The sequence below is a fragment of the Girardinichthys multiradiatus genome, chromosome 11 (assembly GCF_021462225.1).
Source record: "Girardinichthys multiradiatus isolate DD_20200921_A chromosome 11, DD_fGirMul_XY1, whole genome shotgun sequence".
Lineage (NCBI taxonomy): Eukaryota > Metazoa > Chordata > Actinopteri > Cyprinodontiformes > Goodeidae > Girardinichthys > Girardinichthys multiradiatus.
The window spans coordinates 11706270-11726019 of NC_061804.1; the positions used below are offsets into that span (position 1 = coordinate 11706270).

The 19750-nt window shown below is 41.0% G+C and overlaps 1 protein-coding gene across 1 annotated transcript; it reads left to right on the forward strand.

The window, feature by feature from the left end:
- The first annotated feature begins 3947 nt into the window (after positions 1–3947).
- Positions 3948–15872, forward strand: LOC124875869 (ubiquitin carboxyl-terminal hydrolase 2-like). Its single transcript, XM_047378274.1, has 12 exons — positions 3948–4201; positions 9693–9740; positions 9820–9937; positions 12340–12451; positions 12534–12644; positions 12768–12832; positions 12921–13024; positions 13243–13323; positions 13443–13521; positions 14665–14772; positions 14861–14981; positions 15219–15872. The coding sequence occupies exons 1-12, from the start codon at positions 4049–4051 to the stop codon at positions 15322–15324; spliced, it is 1206 nt and encodes a 401-aa protein (XP_047234230.1). The 5' UTR covers positions 3948–4048; the 3' UTR covers positions 15325–15872.
- Positions 15873–19750: the final 3878 nt, after the last annotated feature.

Consider the following 19750-nt stretch of genomic DNA (forward strand, 5'->3'; position numbering starts at 1 on the left):
CAGTAACTCAGTGACCATAATATTAAAGCTTACCTGCGTTTAACAGAGTTCTGTTCGGAACTGCTGCATTATAGCTTAAAACACATATATGGAAATTACAGCCGCCTTTAAGGTTTAGTGGCTTTCTTCCAGAAGCTTGTAGGAGGGTTACATTGTTCTGCAGGAATGACAGAAATGTGCAACTTTAAGATGAGCTCATTGTCTAAAAATGTGCCGGTTGTTTCCATCTGGAGAAGTCCTCTCTTAGGCGTGAATTTAAAGAACACAAGCAGTGTGACATAAGAGTCTAAGTTTGGCGGAAGGTGTACTTCAGGGGAAATCATGTAACTCGTGCATCACTAATGTTGTTTTTTAGAAAGACAGCGTTTCTCTAAAACATCCTCACAGTTGGTGAAATAATGGAGGTTTATCTGACTTCAGGTGAAGAACAATCATCCCTCTTCCTTGCATGATGAAACCCTGCAGAAAGCCCAGATTTATCAGGAAGGCCTGAGAGAGAAGGTGAAGATCTCTGAATGAAAGCTTGGTTAATCAAGTTTTAAACGGATGTTTAAAATTTAGAAGAGCATCTGAAACTGTGTCACTATATTATGTTTTCACACCCAGATCATTATGGTCATCCATTAAATAAACGTCATGTTGGTGATGAAATGCAAGTCAGTGGACTCCTTTCCCTCCCATATTGAGCCTGCTGTGTTTCTATGGTTACACTGGTGTGTGTGTTATTATGGATGTGTGTAGGTTCCTGGATACCTTTTCCTGCTCCTCCTAAATAAAAGATGTAGTTTGTCTGCTTTTTTGCTTCTTTCAGGCTCTGAAAGGTAAATGTTATCTTAACTAAATGGGGTTTTGATATTTTCATTGATAATTCAACTAAACTGTTTTTGCATTCAGCATTTCTCTCTGCAAACAGTCCATACCTTGTTAACAGAAGCAAGAAAAGAAGAAGTTTCTACATTTTCTTACTTTTCCATAATACACAACCTTTCTACCATCCACAGGTCATACTTTGGGTGGCAGAAAAATGAGGAAAATCCGTGAAAAAGCAGTTAAAGTCCAAAGAAAACCCAATAAAGGGTTGATAGAAAGCCCAGAGAATTACTGATCAAGACCGCTTCAGTTACAGGAAATATTGGGTGGTTTAAAACTATTGCACGATACTGTAAAGTACATTGGTGAGTCTGTGCTCTTTGTAAAAGCCGCTGAGTTATTATAAAGTTTAAGGAGAAGGATGCCATGAGGATACAGGAAGGAATTCCCCGGGTCAGGCTCACTCGGAGCTGCAGGATCACTTTAAATCTGGGTGTGCTTGAATCCTCTGGGAGGCAGCTCTCAGTCCAGCCTTGTATGATGATGAACACGCAGCTGCACCCTTTAAGCTGTGTGATAATTACTTTTTATGATGATAATTACACTCTGACTTCTTACGTAAGGTGACATGAGGAGCTGATTATTAATAGCAGTTCACTCACAGTGTGCAGGAGTCTGCATGCAGCTCATTGGGTTTATTCATCGTTCTGTGATCAGTTTACTGTCGATTAACACATTTATCACCTGAAATTTCTTTTATTTAGCAAAGCTGTTCAGAACAAGTAATTTAAGCATTTTTCTACCTAAAATATTAAGCTAAAAAAGTAAAGAAACTGTTAGAAACTCTGAGTAAAAAATATGTTGCCTTTAAATTGAAATAAAAGCATTAAAGACCAGAGCCGACTACTTCGTTCCACCTTTGAACACTGAATCCCAGCACAAAGGTCAAGGTGTTCAAACCCTGACTGGTTCTGCTGGTACAGTAGAAACGGCAATAAAACTGCTAATTGCTCATTCATACTCCTCTTCCTGCCTGTGAGCATTACAGAGGAGAAGCATCGTTTAATAACTCATAGCATTCTTTCGCAGTGCTACTTAGTTTTCATGACTCTTACAGAGCAAAATCAGGATTAAAACTCTGATAAAATGCAAAAACTCTGAACATTCAAACTGTTACTTTCAGCATAAAATGTCTGTTTTTCCTTCATCAGCACCAAGGAAACTGAATTAAAAACCTCGTAGAGGCTTTAGGTCTGTTAGACGATAAACAGAGGTGGTGCAGGAAATAAAGGAAGAGCTGAAAAACCTTAGAAATGAATGGCCACTACCCTCAAAAGCAGAAAAACAGCTCTACCCAAATAAGCTCTTCCTTGTCCTGGTAGTTGAAAGAAAAACCAACCTAAATTAAGCTAAACCTTCCACAACAGCAGCAAAAAGCTGAATCTAAACTAAATTATGTCTGTTGATGTACAAGATAGTTAGCACTGTAGCACAGCTTCTCGCTGCATTAGGTTAGAACAATAGCAGCTATTTTACTATCTCTTTATAGGCCGTTCTGAATTCAAAAGAGGTTCTAACTGGATGGTCGCAAGGCATACCTAATAAAGTGGCCATATAGTGTGTTTACTTTAACGATAATCTTCAGCACATCACAGAGGTCGGGCTAAATTCATTCTCTGTGACCTGATAATCCTGCAATTAGGCGTCTCTAAAAAGAAATCAGTTGTGTTGCAACAGCATAGACTCAGGAATGTTGCAAAGATACCAAGTTTCATTCCTCTAAGCTTTCTGCTGCTCACTCAGAGCTCCTGTTGGGCTCGCTGGCAAATATGAGGTGAGCGCTGCTCCCTGCACTGACAAGGTTTTTCCATGGAGAAGTAGTTAGATGCCAGAATGATGGCAAGTTTCAGTGTTTCAAAAAATCCTCGGAAAACTATCGCTTGACATGCATCTTTCTATCATTGTAAATAAAACTATTTTTCTTCTTTGATGCTGCTTGTGCAGTGACTCAATTTATATTTTTGTTTCAACAAGATGCAGTCTGACCTCCCCTGCAGGCTGAGCCACAAATGCTATCAGCAGTTTTATTTTCACCCTCACTTATGTAACTGAGGACTCTTTGACTTTGTCTCCAGTTTCAAAGTTATCTTACACCTGCCAACAAGATTAAAAGTGCCTGGAGTAGGTTGAAGGGCATTTAAACAGCTTCAGGCTTGATATCTAGTGTCTTATCAGAGTCAGAACAGGGTCAAATCAGAGCCAAGGTCTGCTGCTGATAGTTTGGGTATCGATCGCTCAGAACAATCAGCTTTATTTAGTTTCAGTTGCAGCACAAACAGCAAGCATTGGATGTAATAAGTCTGCAGAAATACCTTCAGTTCTGTCTGCTTTTTGCTCAAAGCATTGCAGCAGTCTCCCTCACATGGTTCCTCAGTTCAGCTGCTCCTCATGCTGCTTCAGTTCTAACCTTCAGATTTCACTGAATTCATATTTATTTAAGTGGAATACTAAAATAATTATACTTTAGTTAAGGATTACAAAAAAAACAAAAAAACAACCATAACTGATAATCAGGGTTAACTAATTTATTAATCCCAAACCTGTATGAATAATTCTGACCCTGTTTGGATTAAAGTGAATCCACAATAATCTCAAACATGTGAAATAAATCCTTATTTCCTAAAATCATTGCTTTTGTTTTATAACCATTTTGCATTGTGGGGACATATATTTATTTCAATAAATCATTAAAAACTCCAAATTAAGAAGTTATTCTTGACCAAACCGATTGTGTCAGAACTTCTGATCACAGATGCAATAAAAAAATGTTGGAACTTCTTTTATATCTAATGAAAACAGTGTATTTCAGGTTAATGGTCCTTCTGATCTGCTACACGTGAACTTCTCAGCAGTATTTTTCCATCATACCTTTAATGGAAACAGCAGAAAGCAGCCCAGTATTGCGGTATTTTTTAGCTTTTTTTAAATGGCCAGAATATCTAAAACTAAAGCCTAAACCTTCACGAAATATCCCACAAACGCACTATTTCCGAGAACACATGAAGGCATCACCGCTGGTTTTTGTGAGTGGGAGGGGGCGTTCACGTGCGTCGGTAAAAACTGAAACGCGTCTGTCACACTTCACCACCTGAGGACTGAGCGACACATACCGGACATACCGGAGCGACTAATACCGGACCGAAGACCCATCATCGATTATTTCAGACCCGACAGAACCATGCCGTCTATGCGACACTCCTACACGGTGACGGTCCCGGTACCGGGACATCCCGCCGCTCTTCCGCTGGACGAGCCGGAGCTGCGGCGGAAGCAGCTGTCCCGGTCCATGCTGGTGTCAACGTTCATGGGTCTGATCATCAACCCGGCCAAGGTGAGTCCAGCCCCGGGTCACCTTTCCCGACAAATCCACCGGGGAGACTTTTTAAAGCTTTAAACGTCTTTTTCCTGGAGATTCGTTTCCTTTTGGATCATTCAAGTTGTTCTGTTCTGTAAATGATATCAGAAATTATTCCGTTTTATTGATTTATTTTTATTTAAAACAGTTTTTCCATAAGAATTAATTTTATTTAGCATTTAATTCATTTTTTATGTATTTTTTCTCTTTATTTGTGTGAATTTTTGCTGAAATTTGTAAACAATGGAAAACATGATCAGGTTTGAATATTTCTGCACAGATAAAACTAGAAGCAATCAAATGCAGCAATCAGGCATAACATTATGACCACCATGGGCTACAAACTGCGGTGTTTATTCTGACACCTTTGTGTCAGAACCAGCATTAACTTCTTCAGTAGTTTTAGCAGCAGGTCATCTGTAGGATCGGACAACATGGGCCAGCCATTTAAAAGCATCTTTGAAGGATATGGACCACTGCAGACCAGGATCACCTGACCAAACCTGCTGTGGTGTTTGGTCTTCACAATTTGGCCTTTTGCTAAACTCACTCAAAATCTTCACGCTTGAATAATCAGTGTTATTCACATCACCTGTGGTCATAATGTTAAGCCTGACTGGTGTATACTTTATAACACCAGAGGAAAGACAGTAAACCATCACTGCCAGTTTGAGACCATGCAAATCTGGTTTATGAATGGCTGCACAATAAATTCAATGGTTATAATATTTCAAGTGCCATATGTTCATGCTCTGCATCGAGGGAAAACAGCCTTCTAAACCAACCTGGACTAATGTCAGAATGTAATTTTGGGACTTTAATGCTCTGGGACTCCACAGAACCACAGTAAGAACCATTATCCATAAATTCAGGAATCCTGGAACAGTGGAGAACCTCCCCAGAAGTGGCCGACAGAGCAAAATTACTCCAAGAGAGCATCAATGACTCATCCAGGAAGTCACAGAAGAACCCAGAACAACATTTAAAGCTCTGCAGGCCTCACTGCCTCAGTGAAGGTCAGAGTTCATGACTCAAAAAAAAAAAAAAAATGGCCTCCATGGCTGCAAGTTAAAAGCATTTCAGAAAAGCAACATCCTACCTACAGTCAAACATGGTGGTGGTAGTATGATGGTCTGGGGCTGCTTTGCTGCTTCAGGACTCAGATGAATTGCAGTAATAAACAGAACCATGAAAGCTTTTATTCCCTCAGTAAATGAAATCAGTAGAAATCATGTTATCCTCTTCGATTTAGTCAGATTATCTTTGATACTAAAACTTTTTTAATAATCTGAAACATTTAAATTTGATAAAACAGAAAGACAGAGGAAATTTGTAAAACCTTTTTAACAACACGTGAGGATAGTATGATTAACGAGGACAATGTTGGTTTGTAAGAGCTCGTATCACAATATTTAACAATAAAATCTTAATTTCATATCCTCCTATTGTGGTGCAGGACCAATTTGTTGGGAGAAACAACCATATGGGGAATAAAATGTAAACCTGAATGCCACATCCTGCAGTGGAGAAGTACTGTGTTGTTCTCATGCAAGCCTGAGGCCAGAGCAGAGGGGGTGTTAGAAAAACAGCAGATACCTGCATCATGTGGTTGTTGCGTAATGGGAAGGAGAACTGCTGATAAGGAGCATGTCCCAGGAAGAATACCTTATCGTGCATGCGGCGGGACAGTTGCTGGCACCAGGTTCTGCCCACAGTCAGCACATATTTGTGTACATGTGGGTTTGAGATGTTGGACTTGGGTCAACGGCCTCCACGCTGCGGGGCGTCTGTTATTACTAAGAAGCTTTTTACGTAACCAGAAACTCAGCCTTGACTGAAGAATCAGCAGCCAACATATTTGATAACAACTGAAATATCTGCAGAGGAATAACTCCATGATCCGTTCAGGGCTGCAGTCGGACTAAGGAGAAGTTAATAATCATCATATTATGCTTCAAAAACGAGTTGCAACAAATCTGCATTAAATGTGTGAAACAAAGAGTTGCATTTCTGTTTTCATCTCTAAACTTTACTTTATTCTTACAAATAAATAGTTAAACTATAAAACATCATAATTTTATATCAAACATGTTCATATTTTAACTTTACCACCAACCTTTCTAACCAATATGATTATTATATTAAATTACAGAAAAAAAAATCTCAATGAAAAGAGCAAAAGACCTAAAAACAACGAACGTCCTGATTAGAAATAAATGCAGGTTTGCTTTAAAAATATTGGAGAAAATGTCAATATTTTTATGAAGCAAGAAGTTGCATCTGTTAGTTTTCCATAGTTTTCTGGGCTTTGCATAGTTTTACTGAAGCAGATTCCCAGAGAGTATTTCCCATTTATGAAATGAATATGAAAATCCATCATGGAAATCTGGAAACATTATTTTTCCAGATCAGAAAATTCCTTAAATTCCTTCGTTTTCCAGGCTGCGTAGGAACTGTGTTTCTCTGTGTTGACTAATGTAAACAATTAAATTACAAAAAATGATGGTTCTGTCAGCTTCAGCGGTGATAGAGGTGTAGAAAATGTCCTCAAACATTGGACTGAGTCCTGATTCCAGAACCGTCTGTGCAGGTTCGCCGAGCCCCTGCGTCACATGATGCACGGCTGCGGGGCATCATGCTTTCGCACATTATGTTCTCAGGCTCTTTGAAGTCCTGCCAACCAATGCACCTGAACGCATCACTTCCTCTGTTTTTGGACGGGCCTTTACAATCAGAACGCTCCTGCTGGGTGAGCCGAGCCCTGCTGATTTGGACCCACACCATATGTCTGCTTTCAAATGCTGCAGAGCAACAGTATCAGCAGTACTTAGGCTAAGAAGTGTTTAAAAGCAGCAGTATGCCATTAATAAGGCCTCTTAAAGGTCATCTAGTAAAAATCTGAGCAAAGAGTAAGAAGTATTGAGTAAAATAGGTGATTAATACAGGTCCTTCTCAAAATATTAGCATATTGTGATAAAGTTCATTATTTTCCATAATGTCATGATGAAAATTTAACATTCATATATTTTAGATTCATTGCACACTAACTGAAATATTCCAGGTCTTTTATTGTCTTAATACGGATAATTTAGGCATACAGCTCATGAAAACCCAAAATTCCTATCTCACAAAATTAGCATATTTCATCCGACCAATAAAAGAAAAGTGTTTTTAATACAAAAAACGTCAACCTTCAAATAATCATGTACAGTTATGCACTCAATACTTGGTCGGGAATCCTTTTGCAGAAATGACTGCTTCAATGCGGCGTGGCATGGAGGCAATCAGCCTGTGGCACTGCTGAGGTCTTATGGAGGCCCAGGATGCTTCGATAGCGGCCTTTAGCTCATTCAGAGTGTTGGGTCTTGAGTCTCTCAACGTTCTCTTCACAATATCCCACAGATTCTCTATGGCGTTCAGGTCAGGAGAGTTGGCAGGCCAATTGAGCACAGTGATACCATGGTCAGTAAACCATTTACCAGTGGTTTTGGCACTGTGAGCAGGTGCCAGGTCGTGCTGAAAAATGAAATCTTCATCTCCATAAAGCTTTTCAGCAGATGGAAGCATGAAGTGCTCCACAATCTCCTGATAGCTAGCTGCATTGACCCTGCCCTTGATAAAACACAGTGGACCAACACCAGCAGCTGACTGTGGGTACTTGACACTGGACTTCTGGCATTTCCTTCTCCCCAGTCTTCCTCCAGACTCTGGCACCTTGATTTCCGAATGACATGCAGAATTTGCTTTCATCTGAAAAAAGTACTTTGGACCACTGAGCAACAGTCCAGTGCTGCTTCTCTGTAGCCCAGGTCAGGCGCTTCTGCTGCTGTTTCTGGTTCAAAAGTGGCTTGACCTGGGGAATGCGGCACCTGTAGCCCATTTCCTGCACACGCCTGTGCACGGTGGCTCTGGATGTTTCTACTCCAGACTCAGTCCACTGCTACCGCAGGTCCCCCAAGGTCTGGAATCGGCCCTTCTCCACAATCTTCCTCAGGGTCCGGTCACCTCTTCTCGTTGTGCAGCGTTTTCTGCCACACTTTTTCCTTCCCACAGATTTCCCACTGGGGTGCCTTGATACAGCACTCTGGGAACAGCCTATTCGTTCAGAAATTTCTTTCTGTGTCTTACCTTCTTGCTTGAGGGTGTCAATAGTGGCCTTCTGGACAGCAGTCAGGTCGGCAGTCTTACCCATGATTGGGGTTTTTGAGTGATGAACCAGGCTGGGAGTTTTAAAGGCCTCAGGAATCTTTTGCAGGTGTTTAGAGTTAACTCGTTGATTCAGATGATTAGGTTCATAGCTCATTTAGAGACCCTTTTAATGATATGCTAATTTTGTGAGATAGGAATTTTGGGTTTTCATGAGCTGTATGCCAAAATCATCCGTATTAAGACAATAAAAGACCTGAAATATTTCAGTTAGTGTGCAATGAATCTAAAATATATGAATGTTAAATTTTCATCATGACATTATGGAAAATAATGAACTTTATCACAATATGCTAATATTTTGAGAAGGACCTGTAGTAATAATGGGCTGTTTAACCACAGTTTATATGCGAACACATTTATGGATCAGTTCTTCACTGTGTTACTGTCTTGATGCTGTTATGTCCAGCTGTCAGCAGAGGTGTTGATCCGTTTCAGTGCTCAGTCAGCATATTATTCATTTACTATGTAAAATATCTGATGACTGAGTCACATGTCATGGTCCTGGTAACGCCCACAGAAACCTTCATGCCTGGGTCTGCGGTGTCAGGATGAAGACATTAAGGTGATGTCGTATGACCTCAGAGCTGCCCTGATCCAGAACCCGTCCCCTCCCACAGTGACACCGTCAGTCCAGTGAGGCTTGTTCACACATGAAGAATGCAGCAGTGCTGCTATCATACTCTAATTTCATCACTCCCTCCACAGATTTCCTATTGTTACACATAGATGTTTCCTGTCATCAAACAGAATTTAACATCAGATAAAAATAAAGAGTGTATGTAAGACATTTTTTACATGATTGTTTCATTTATTCATCCAAACTTGGCTGGCTGAGTTCAGGTCCGCTTTATTCCCAAGGCCTGACTACGTCCAGACCTGTAAAATCAGGATATCACTTAAACAGAACTTGTCTGACAGCATGAAGTAGGCCCTGATTTAAAGAAATTCAGGAAAACAGGAGAAATCATTTAGCTAGTCTGATGTGACTAGGCTACTAAAATTACTACAGGAGCGCATCACTGATCCATCCAGGAGGTCACAGAAGAACCCCAAAAAGGTCTGAAGTCTCAAAAGGAACTCAACCTGCAGAAACTATGTTTTAGTTTAGTTTGTAAGAACGTCTTTGTTTGCAGTTCAGTTTGACTCCAACATAAACTGGAACGTTTCTCTTGAACTGCTGGATGCTCCTAATAGTTCCTCAGCCTTTTAGTTCCAGTTGAATTAAATTGTCCTCTTTAATGTTTTTGTTTCTGAACAGAGCAAAAGTCCTCAGGGCCTGGTGGGTTTACGGAACCTGGGCAACACGGTAAGCATCACCAGGTTAAACCACCAGTCCAGTCTGGATCCTTTGTAATCTTTAGGTGTTTTGCTCTCGTCGTTTCCAGTGTTTCATGAACTCCATCCTGCAGTGTCTGAGCAACACCTCAGAGTTGAGAGATTACTGCCTGAGGAACATCCACCACATAGAGCTGAACAAGAGGACCAACTTGGCTCTCATGGAAGGTGGGACCAGCCTCTGACCTACATCTCAGCTGGCTGATGACAAACATTAGCCACCTGTAAAGTTCTTTATCACTCTTGAGACAGTTTATAGGTCAGCTGTAGGTAGTATACTGTAATGGTGCGTTCACACCAAACGCGATTTCTGCGAATTTTTCGCCTCATTTGTGTGCTTTTGCCCGCTTCACATTCCGCGTGAACTCCGCGTTGGCATTTGGCAACAAGCGGCAACGCTTCGCCGCGTCATCAAATAGGAGGAGCTTCCATCTGGTGCTTGCTGGTTTCAACTGAACATGGCGGACATGGATTTCACGGATAATTACGGTGTTTTACCTGTGGAGAGTCGACAAACGCCGCCAACATCAACGTCCCTGGGTTCACCAGATTCTTCAGGGACGGGCACAGTTCGGAGAGTACCACCACCTACTCCAGGAGCTGCGTCTGGATGATGGTCGATTTCAGCGGTACTTCCGTCTATCCAGGACCTAGTTCGAAGATCTGCTGCCCTGCGTTGGGAGACGAATCAGCCTCCGGGACGCCAACTACCGGCGACCGCAGTGAAGCCAGCCCGAAGCCGGACAACGGACACTCAAGCTCCGCGGAGCCAGCGGCATCCAGCCCACGGCCGATCCGAGTCAGGCACCCAGATTTCGGCTAGCTGCTCTCTGTTGCTCCCTCTTCTGACGCGCGGTGGTTCACTAAGGACCGTCAATAAGTTTCCGTACCAAACAATCTTGGAAAATCTGAGTGCCTGAATCGGATCAACCGTGAGCTAGATGCCGCTAACTCCGCGGAGCTTGAACATCCAACTTCAAACTAACTTCACTGCGGTTTACCGGCGCTGTATCCCCGGTGCTGAACGCCTGTCCATCTGTCTTCGGTGAATAAATAAATCTCAGCTCAGTAAAAAAAACCAGCCGATTTTTAATGTCCACATATTTGTGCCTAAACATAACCAGGCCAGGTCCTTTCTGTACTTGTCTCGGTAAAAGTAATTAGTTGAGTCATACAACTCTGGCTTGATGCACACCGCCACTATGATCTGGTCCTCCATCACTGACAACCGCTTCTTCTCCGCTTTGGTCCTTCACCCTACGTCACAGCCACATCCAGTCCCTGATTGGTTGACGCGACGCGAATTTAGGAAAAAGTTCCGATTTTTCAACTCGTCCATCGCGCCGCTCCCGCTTCGCTTGCCGCGCCGCGCCCTCCGCGTCCTTCGCTCCGCTCCGCTCCTGAACGCGCCTCTAGATAGGGATAACATGTAAATTGGCCGCTCCTTTCGCAGAAATCGCGTTTGGTGTGAACGCACCTTAAGGTTTATGTTTTTACACTCCTTCGTCTTTGTTCAGTTGTAAAATCTAAACTCTTCCAACTTTAGTCTATGAAACCGACCCAGATAATTTACCAAGAAACAGCGTCTCACAGGTCAGTGTGTGCAAGAACAGTTTCTATTAAACTGCACCAGAAACTTAAGAGGTTTTAGTTTTTATTGCATCATTTTTACGATGTGATCTGACCTCAGTGGACATTTATCACCTTCCTGGTGTGCTATGGAGCTGACTCCGGTGGCCTCACACGGCCTGGATTTGGGATGGGAATAATTGACCATCACACAACATCAGAGCTGGCCTGCACCACGAGAAGTCCCAGTGATGTGAAAAACATTTCCCGCCTGCCAGATTTCTTGTTTTTGCTCTTCTGTCTGCACCCTGAGGGTGTGGGATGCTCCGGTAACTGCCTGGAATGCTGTAGCTTTTATAGCCTCTGGTTCCAGATACGTCAGCTTCATGCAGTCTTCCTGCATGTTTGCCAAATTACGTCCAGATCGGACCCTCCGTTAGGACCCCTCAACCCTTTTTCAGTGATCGTTTAAGGATATTAGCTGTTTCTATAAAAAATTATTCCCAGAAGATGTCCTGGAAAACATTAAGAAACATAAATGATCAAAAAATACATTTGCTGCTTTGATTTATGAACTTATTACTTGGACTCCAGCTTTTTCAAATGTGTCGGATGTTCAATCTAAATTTATTCTGGTATTCATGATAAATACATAAATGACCTTTCTCTAGTATTAATAGTTAGTTTTGAGAGGTCATGGCTTTAAAACCGTCACTGTGCTGCAAAAAGCGCTGGACCTTTGTGGTTGTTGAAATGTTGGATCCTGTGGGTCTTTGCATGGCTCCCTCGTTTATTCTGGGTTCTTCCTAAATATTCCCAGGATGAAGGGATCTGGAAAGCTCGAAGGAAAGATTTCAAAGGTTTCATCTAAGCAGTTTTTGCATTGTAGCAGAGGATAGGATTGTGTTGGAATGGCTCTTGTGGTTGAACTTACTGGTGTTTTTCTGTTCTGATGGTCTTAACATTTTTCTCACTTTCTGCCATTTTCATTTCGGCTTTAGAGTTTGCAAAGCTCACTCAGTGTCTGTGGATGTCTGCAAACAACGAGGCCGTCAGTCCTTCTGAATTCAGAAAGCAGATCCAGAGATTTGCCCCAAAATTTGTTGGCTGCAAGTAAGTTTCTTTCTTTTTGATTCAAAGCCTTTAATTCCTGTTGAAAAGTTACCAGAGAGAATAAAATCGTCTCCATCTGCAGTCAGCAGGATGCCCAGGAATTCCTACGATTCCTATTGGACGGCCTCCACAACGAGGTGAACAGGGCAACGATCTGGCGAAAGGTGTCCGTCGAGGACATTGATCACCTCGCGTAAGTCAGCTCATCTTTTAAATAAATAATTTAGCTTCATTAAAAATAATGCTCTTCTGCTAAATCTTATCAAGCAACAGTGTTAAAAATGCATGTGACTGATTAGAATAATTTGATTTGCAGAGATGATGAGAAAGCCAGGCGGATGTGGAACATGTACTTGGAGAGAGAGGACAGTAAGGTTGTGGGTAAGTCTTTTAAACCACAGTACAGCAACAGAACTGCCTAACAGTAAATGTAAATGCAACTTTACAGTTAATACATGCCTGCTTCCAGACCTGTTTGTGGGGCAGCTGAAAAGCTCTCTGACCTGCACAGTTTGTGGCTTCCGCTCCACCGTGTTTGAGCCATTTTGGGATCTCTCCATACCTATTCCACAGGTGAGAAGAAAAACAACCAGTTTACCTGAAATGAACCCAATTACTATGTAAAAGGCTACTATTATGGAAAATACATTATGGAAAAAAGCCCTCCCTGTGGGTGCAGTTAAGCTCTCAGAAAGCAAAACAATTGAATAAAAAAATAATAAATTCTGGTTTTTATTCCAAGATTGGAATAAATTTGTTTTTCTGAGTGGATGTTATCTGTTGCTCTATAGAAGAACGCTGGTGGAGTGACTCTGAAAGACTGCTTGAAGCTCTTCACAAGAGAAGATGTGCTTGAAGGAGAAGAAAGACCGGTAATAGACCTCAAATAACTGCAAGCACCTTTGAAATGTCTCTCTTCAAACATTTCCTGCTTGGATTAGAGTCTAAAGACAGAATCTCACTGCATGCACTGTGTTTGTTTCTTTCTCAGACATGCAACAAATGCAAAGCCAGAAGAAAATGCACAAAGAGGTTCATCATCCAGAGGTTCCCTCAGGTTCTTGTTCTTCGTATCCTTTTCTGCAGTCACTGTTGCAGCATGTTGATGCATTTGAGTTATGCTAATCCTAAAGGCACACACCAATACCAGGTAATGCAAAATTTAAACAGCACAGAAAGCAATAGAGCCTCGGTAAAATTGGCCTTTTTCTGTTTCTAGAAATCTGTGTATTAAAAGTTTGCCTAAACACTTAAAATTATGTTTAAAAAAAACCATCAAGCTTTTTTAAAGTGTTCAAATTGAATCACCCAAACCTGTTTGCATGTGCACAGGAGGTGCAAACACAGCAGAAAATGTCCCAATTTGCTAATACAAATTGTAGATAGCTGTTGTGGAAAACAGTCATCATATCTGATGGGATTTAACTAAAAGAAACGATCATTCAGTTCACAGATCCAAACTGAGACAATTTGCTGGCAGCTGCTGGATCCTTGCTTCGGGCAGTCATTTAAAAATGTGATTCATGGTTATATCATGACACGAAACAGACAATTTGGCCAGAAAACCAGGTGTTTTTTAGCAGTTAAACTGTGGTTTGTTTGGAAGTAAAACTGTCCAGAAGCCCAAGCCCCGCAGTGGGCCCTACAACATTTAGATGTGCCTCTATACAACTTCATAGGAAGCCCACATAGACCCATGTGAGGACCTCTGTATTAAAGTAAAATGCAGAGCTGCACCAGTCAATCAGACAGTTTTCCCTGAATCATCGATTGGCAGGTCCTATGCAGAATAAAATCTAATGCATCAAAACTAAAATGTCCCACCATTTTATGGCTTGTAAACGCATCAACCAGCAGCTTGTTTTTGTGCTTAATAAAAAATCAGAAGAAAATTAAAGACAGATGCTTTGATGCTTACATGAAGATAACCTTAGACTTCCATCGCTTTCTGTTGGTCTCAGAACTTCCACCTCTATCAGATAACTTGAATCACAAATTTTTCTTCAGTACGTTATGGTTTTAATGGTCAGGCCTCAAAGAAAACTGAAATTCGGCCAGAAAAAGCCAGGTTGGTGCATCTCCAGGAAAATGCCAAACGTAAAATAAGACCCCTGTAACTGTTGATTGTAGGCAGCAGTCTAATAAATGTGGAGTATATGAGGTATATATCTGTCCTTTTGAGGCGGTTTTTGGGCCTTGACCTTGCCCCTCAGACCTGAAGCGTTTCTCAGACACGAAAATCCGTGCGAGCAAACTTTCCACCTATGTCGACTTTCCTCTCAAAGATCTGGACCTGCGAGAGTTTTCTGCGGTGAGCGGCGGTGAGTATCTGCAGAAGAAATTAAGACGATTAGGGTTTAGAGAAAATGATCGATGGTGGACTGAGCACTGTGTTGTCTCTTCCTGCAGAGCGTCCCGTGTACAACCTGTACGCCGTGTCCAACCACACTGGAAACACCCTGGGAGGCCATTACACAGCGTACTGTAGGAACCCGGTGCTGGGGGAGTGGTACACCTACAATGACTCCAGGTATCAAATCTCACGTCATCAGGTTACTTTCACATATCACCTTATCAGAAGGATGTGCAGCCTGATCACGCAGTCTGCGCCTGCTGTTGGATGACATTGTTGCTGTAAAACTCTGCAGCAGCTTAAGTTTTACGACCGAATAAAGGTCATCTGTGTGTTTGCAGCCCTGTGGATTTGTCTGTGTGTTTAACAACCTAACGTGCTCAGGTTAACAAGAGTCCTGCGTGTTGTCTGTAGGGTGAGTCCCATGTCCTCCAGCCAGGTGCGCAGCAGCAATGCCTACGTCCTCTTCTACGAGCTGGCCAACTCCTCACATAGCAAGTACCAGACGTGTCGGCTGTAGACGCCAAAATGGAGAAATGAGCTGGACTCAACTGAGCCTAAACACATGGATGCTGCCTACAGAGAGAGAGAGAGAGAGCTCCCTCTAGTGGAGGAGAATCTGCCATTACAAACTGTGAAGATGGAACCCAGAGCCCCACCGATATCTTGGATGGAGCTCCAAGAACAGCAGGAAAAAACAAATCCAGCTTCTGGAAAAGCTTCTTAAAAGGGTCAAAACTGTAGAAAAAGTTGTTTTACAGCCATTTTTGTACCCCCTCCTGTCACTTCCTCTTTCAATATTTATAAATTATTTTAAAGGACATCATTAACAAGACATAATTTATTCTATTTAATTTATTTTATTAGAAGTTCTTGTTTGTATCACTTAAAACTGACTCGAGTGATGATGGGGTGTTTTTAAATGGAAACAATAATATTTTTGTACAGTATTTATGGAAAGCAGAGTTAATTTAATGCAGCTGTAGAAGAAGCATCATCCTTCCTGCAGCTATGATGTTGCTGACTTTACATACAGTCTGTAAATTAATAAAACTCTGTACTAAGTGACTCAGTGTGATGTGTGAAATATTAATTATGATCAGATTTCACGTGTGAAGGATTTATTAACTGGCTTTAGGTGGTGATGCAAATCAATGACATAAATGTTACAACTTGCTTCAATTCAGTTAATTTTATTCACACAGTATAGCACAGATTTACAAAAAATGTCATCTAAAGGTCCTTCACAAGACAAATATTTCCAGTTACACAAATCAGGTCAGAAAATGTTATCCTGATTCTGCTGCATTGTTATTAGCTCAAACTGGATCATTTGTGTTTTTGAGTCACCAGCCGCTAACTTGAAATGAAGTCGTCCCACTGTCCAGCTGTCTAAAAGCTGGACAGTTTTTGACTGAGAAATAACCTGGTATGTTACTGGGCATCTACATCCGGGCACTGTGGACAAATCAGACCACATCATGCAGTGTTTACATATAAAAAAAAAGCAGCACACATGTCCTCTCCTGCTGCCCTGTTCTCTGTCTCACTCAGTGGACCACCAAAGGAGGATCCTGTTTTTGCATCTGTGTGAAAAACAGCAACAAATGATGGTTAAATAATTAAGTGAATATTAATTAAATAAAGGAGAAGAACCTGGTTTGGAGCTGTGACTCAGTTCCCATTGTTCAGGCCAGTCAGTAGATTTGCTTCATTCATGAACAGCATAGCTCTATAGAGCTGGACCAACTGAACTCAAAGGCAGCAGAGTTTGTGTCCACCTTTCAGATGGAAATTAGGATGAGCTGAAAACCAACAGGAGCCCATTTTATTTATGGCTGGGATCATGCATAAAGTCAGTCCAGCTGATTAGCATTAATTCTGTAGTCTACAATTAGTTTATGGTGAATATAAATATTGTTTCTCTCTCAGTTTCCAAGCAGTTTCTTGTAGTGGTGTGGAAGCTCAGAAATCTGACCTTTGGAGATGTTTCACAGTCTGACCAAGACTGCAGAAGGTTTCCACCATGTCATTAGAGCGAGGTTGAATTATATTTGATTCCACAGATTGTGGATAGACTGAAGCGGTGAGAACATATTTGTGATTCAGAAGCGGTTCTGATGAACTGTTAGATACCTGTGAAAACATCTCAAAGCATTCCTTTATCTGGATGATGTTTCTCTGTCAGTTTAGAACCAGTAAGCTTTTGAAATAAACGCATTCTTTCTTTTTGTCCTTTGTAACAGCAACCTCTGACTGGACTGCAGCTAAGCTACTGATATCCTATCTAGTTTGTATTTTGATCTGTTCTGAGTTCTCAATGCAGAGACACAGGACCAGAGCCAAGAACAGAGCTTGATCGATTGGTCTGGCTGGTTAACATTAGGTTTAATCATTAAACTTCCTGCAAGCTTCATTATGTTTAGTCAACACACACATGTGGTTGAGACAGAACCCAGAGGACATATACCTATAATAGGGTAGGCAGGTTGTGGTTGTGGTGGTCTGTTTGGGTTGGTGGGATATGTCAGCGTTATGGCGTGTTGGATACATATATGTTTAGCTGATTGCTTCCTGCTCCTAGCTTGAATGGCCTCAAGTTATTATTATTATTATTATTATTATTATTATTATTAGGGTTCAAAAACCACGGGAGCAAACAAAGGCCACTGCATTGTTCCCTGCTCCTCTGGGAAATCACAGCTTATATACAGAATTGTGCCCCCTAGGGGTGGAGAAAAGTTTGTTAAATCTGACCACTAGGTGGTGCTATTATGACAAACATGCTGCTGTTCACATTTAAATCTCTATGGTGTAGAGGAGTAAACGTGAGTCTTTGATTTGGTTGACCCTAGTTTGAATCCCGGGGATCGATGGCAGAAAAACTAACTTTCTGCACCCGACACTAACTTATTTTACTTTATAGAAGCATTAGGTTTTAAAAATTGTTAAATTGTTTTATTTGTCAATCAGACAAATTCTGGTAAAACACAGGCCGAACCTCAGTGTGGCTGTGGTGAGCTGGACAACAGACTTCATACTGTAAAAATCTCCAATGTGGCTGAATTAAAACATTTCTGCAAAGCAGAGTAGGTCGAAATTTCCTTTCCCTTCCTTTCCAATTGATATTTTAAAATAAACATAAAGAATCGAAAGCAAAGGTAATGAGTCTGGAAAAGTCTGGAATTCTTACATGAAAAACGCATCTTGTAGTTTATTTATGAGTCAAAAAATGCAGCTTCATTTTCAAAATGAAAAAGAATTTTATTAAAACATTTCATTTGAATACTGGGACACATTTGCATCCACATTGGATAGCTTTTTTCTCTTAATGAATGAAGTATTTGAAAACTGTTTTTTGTATTTGAGTCTTTACCCAACATAAAATTTTGTTGGATAATCTGTAACATTGAAGTATGACAAAAAAGCAAAAACAGAAGATATTTGTAAGGGGACAAATACTTTTTCACAGCAATGTATAAATGACAAAATGGCGACTAGTATTGAATGATTCAATTACATTACTGTTATAATCATATTCATCTTTTGTTTTTTAGCCCTTAGGTGAGTTCAATTTTGTCATACTATCCAAGCTTGCTGACAGTAATTAATCAGAAGGCTCTTTAAATAAATAATAACAGATAAGTTATAAAATGCTCTTCAAACATATTTCCATGTTTTTCAGTTTTTTGTTATCTTTCATTGAAACAACTGGAAGCAGCTCCAATGTCTGGCATCTTCTCTTTTTGGCATCTTTATTCATACTGGTCTGGACCGTGGAGCAGAGCTGTCTCCTCCGACTCAAGATAACATCTATACTGACGTACGCTTCGAGGCTACAGGCGGCATCTTGTGTCTCCAAAGGAGAGGCGTGAAACTGGGTCTTTGTTTTCTCTGCATTAGAGAGCTCCGTTGCTTATCTTCATTGATCTGATGAGACCCACGGTAGGGTCATCAGCGAACATGGTGAATAGGCCAGAGCTGTGCGGTGGAGTTGTCATGGGTCAGCAGAGTGAAGAGGAAGGAGCTCAGCGCACATCCATGAGGGGTCCCCAAGTTTAGTTTGATGGTGATGTATGTGTTATTGCCGACCCGTACTGGTCCTAGTCAGGAAATCTAGGAGCTTGAACTGGAAGTCTGACGTGTACAGAGTGAAAAGGAATGGTGACAGTAAACTCCTCTGTGGTGCTCCTTTGCTGGAGACCACCTGATAAGACACAAGAACCTTCAGTCTCAGAAACTGCGGTCTGTTTGTCAGGTAGTCTTGAGTCTTCTGGAGGTTCTGACACGTTAATCAGCCTGAATTGTTACATTTTCTGGAGAAATCAAATATCATGATCCTCACAGTGCTGCTGGCAGTGTGGGTTTGTTGAAGCAAGTGTTTGATGGCATCTTCAACTCCATCTCCACGGTGATTAACAAACTGCAGGGGTTCTTGATTTGTGTTTGTTTGTTCATATAACTTCCACTGAACATGTGTCCTTCATGTCCGGTATCAGTGCTTACCAGATTAAAATATTCATACCCCGTAATGTTTTCCACATGTGATGCTGTACAGCCATATATTTCTGTTTAATAAGCAACACAAATTGCACAAAAAACACTAATTTGATGTATTTAGTGCAGCTTTACGTGATGACCAAACAGAATTGTCTATAATGGTAAAATACATCAACAAAAACACTTTGTTTTCAGGTATCAAAAAATTTGAAAATTGTGGCCTTTTTTTGTGTTTACTCCCTACAAATCAACACATATTAAACTATTGTGAGCTGTACAACTGCAGGTGTTTTCTGAGTGTATCTCATCCAGCTTTGAGGATGTAATAATTGTCAAGTCTTGTAGTGCTCAAACAAATTGCATGGACTGTTCACAAAAAAGGCTTGTCCTTTCTAAAACATGAATATGCTTTGATATAAACTCTTTATTTGTAGTTCTGGCTGTTA

Excerpts from the sequence above, each read along its gene's own strand:
- LOC124875869 (XM_047378274.1), top strand. The coding sequence starts at position 4,049 with ATGCCGTCTATGCGACACTCCTACACGGTGACGGTCCCGGTACCGGGA. Across the intron at positions 12,645-12,767 it reads GAGGACATTGATCACCTCGC|AGATGATGAGAAAGCCAGGC; the intron begins GTAAGTCAGCTC and ends TTTGATTTGCAG. Across the intron at positions 14,982-15,218 it reads TACACCTACAATGACTCCAG|GGTGAGTCCCATGTCCTCCA; the intron begins GTATCAAATCTC and ends TGTTGTCTGTAG.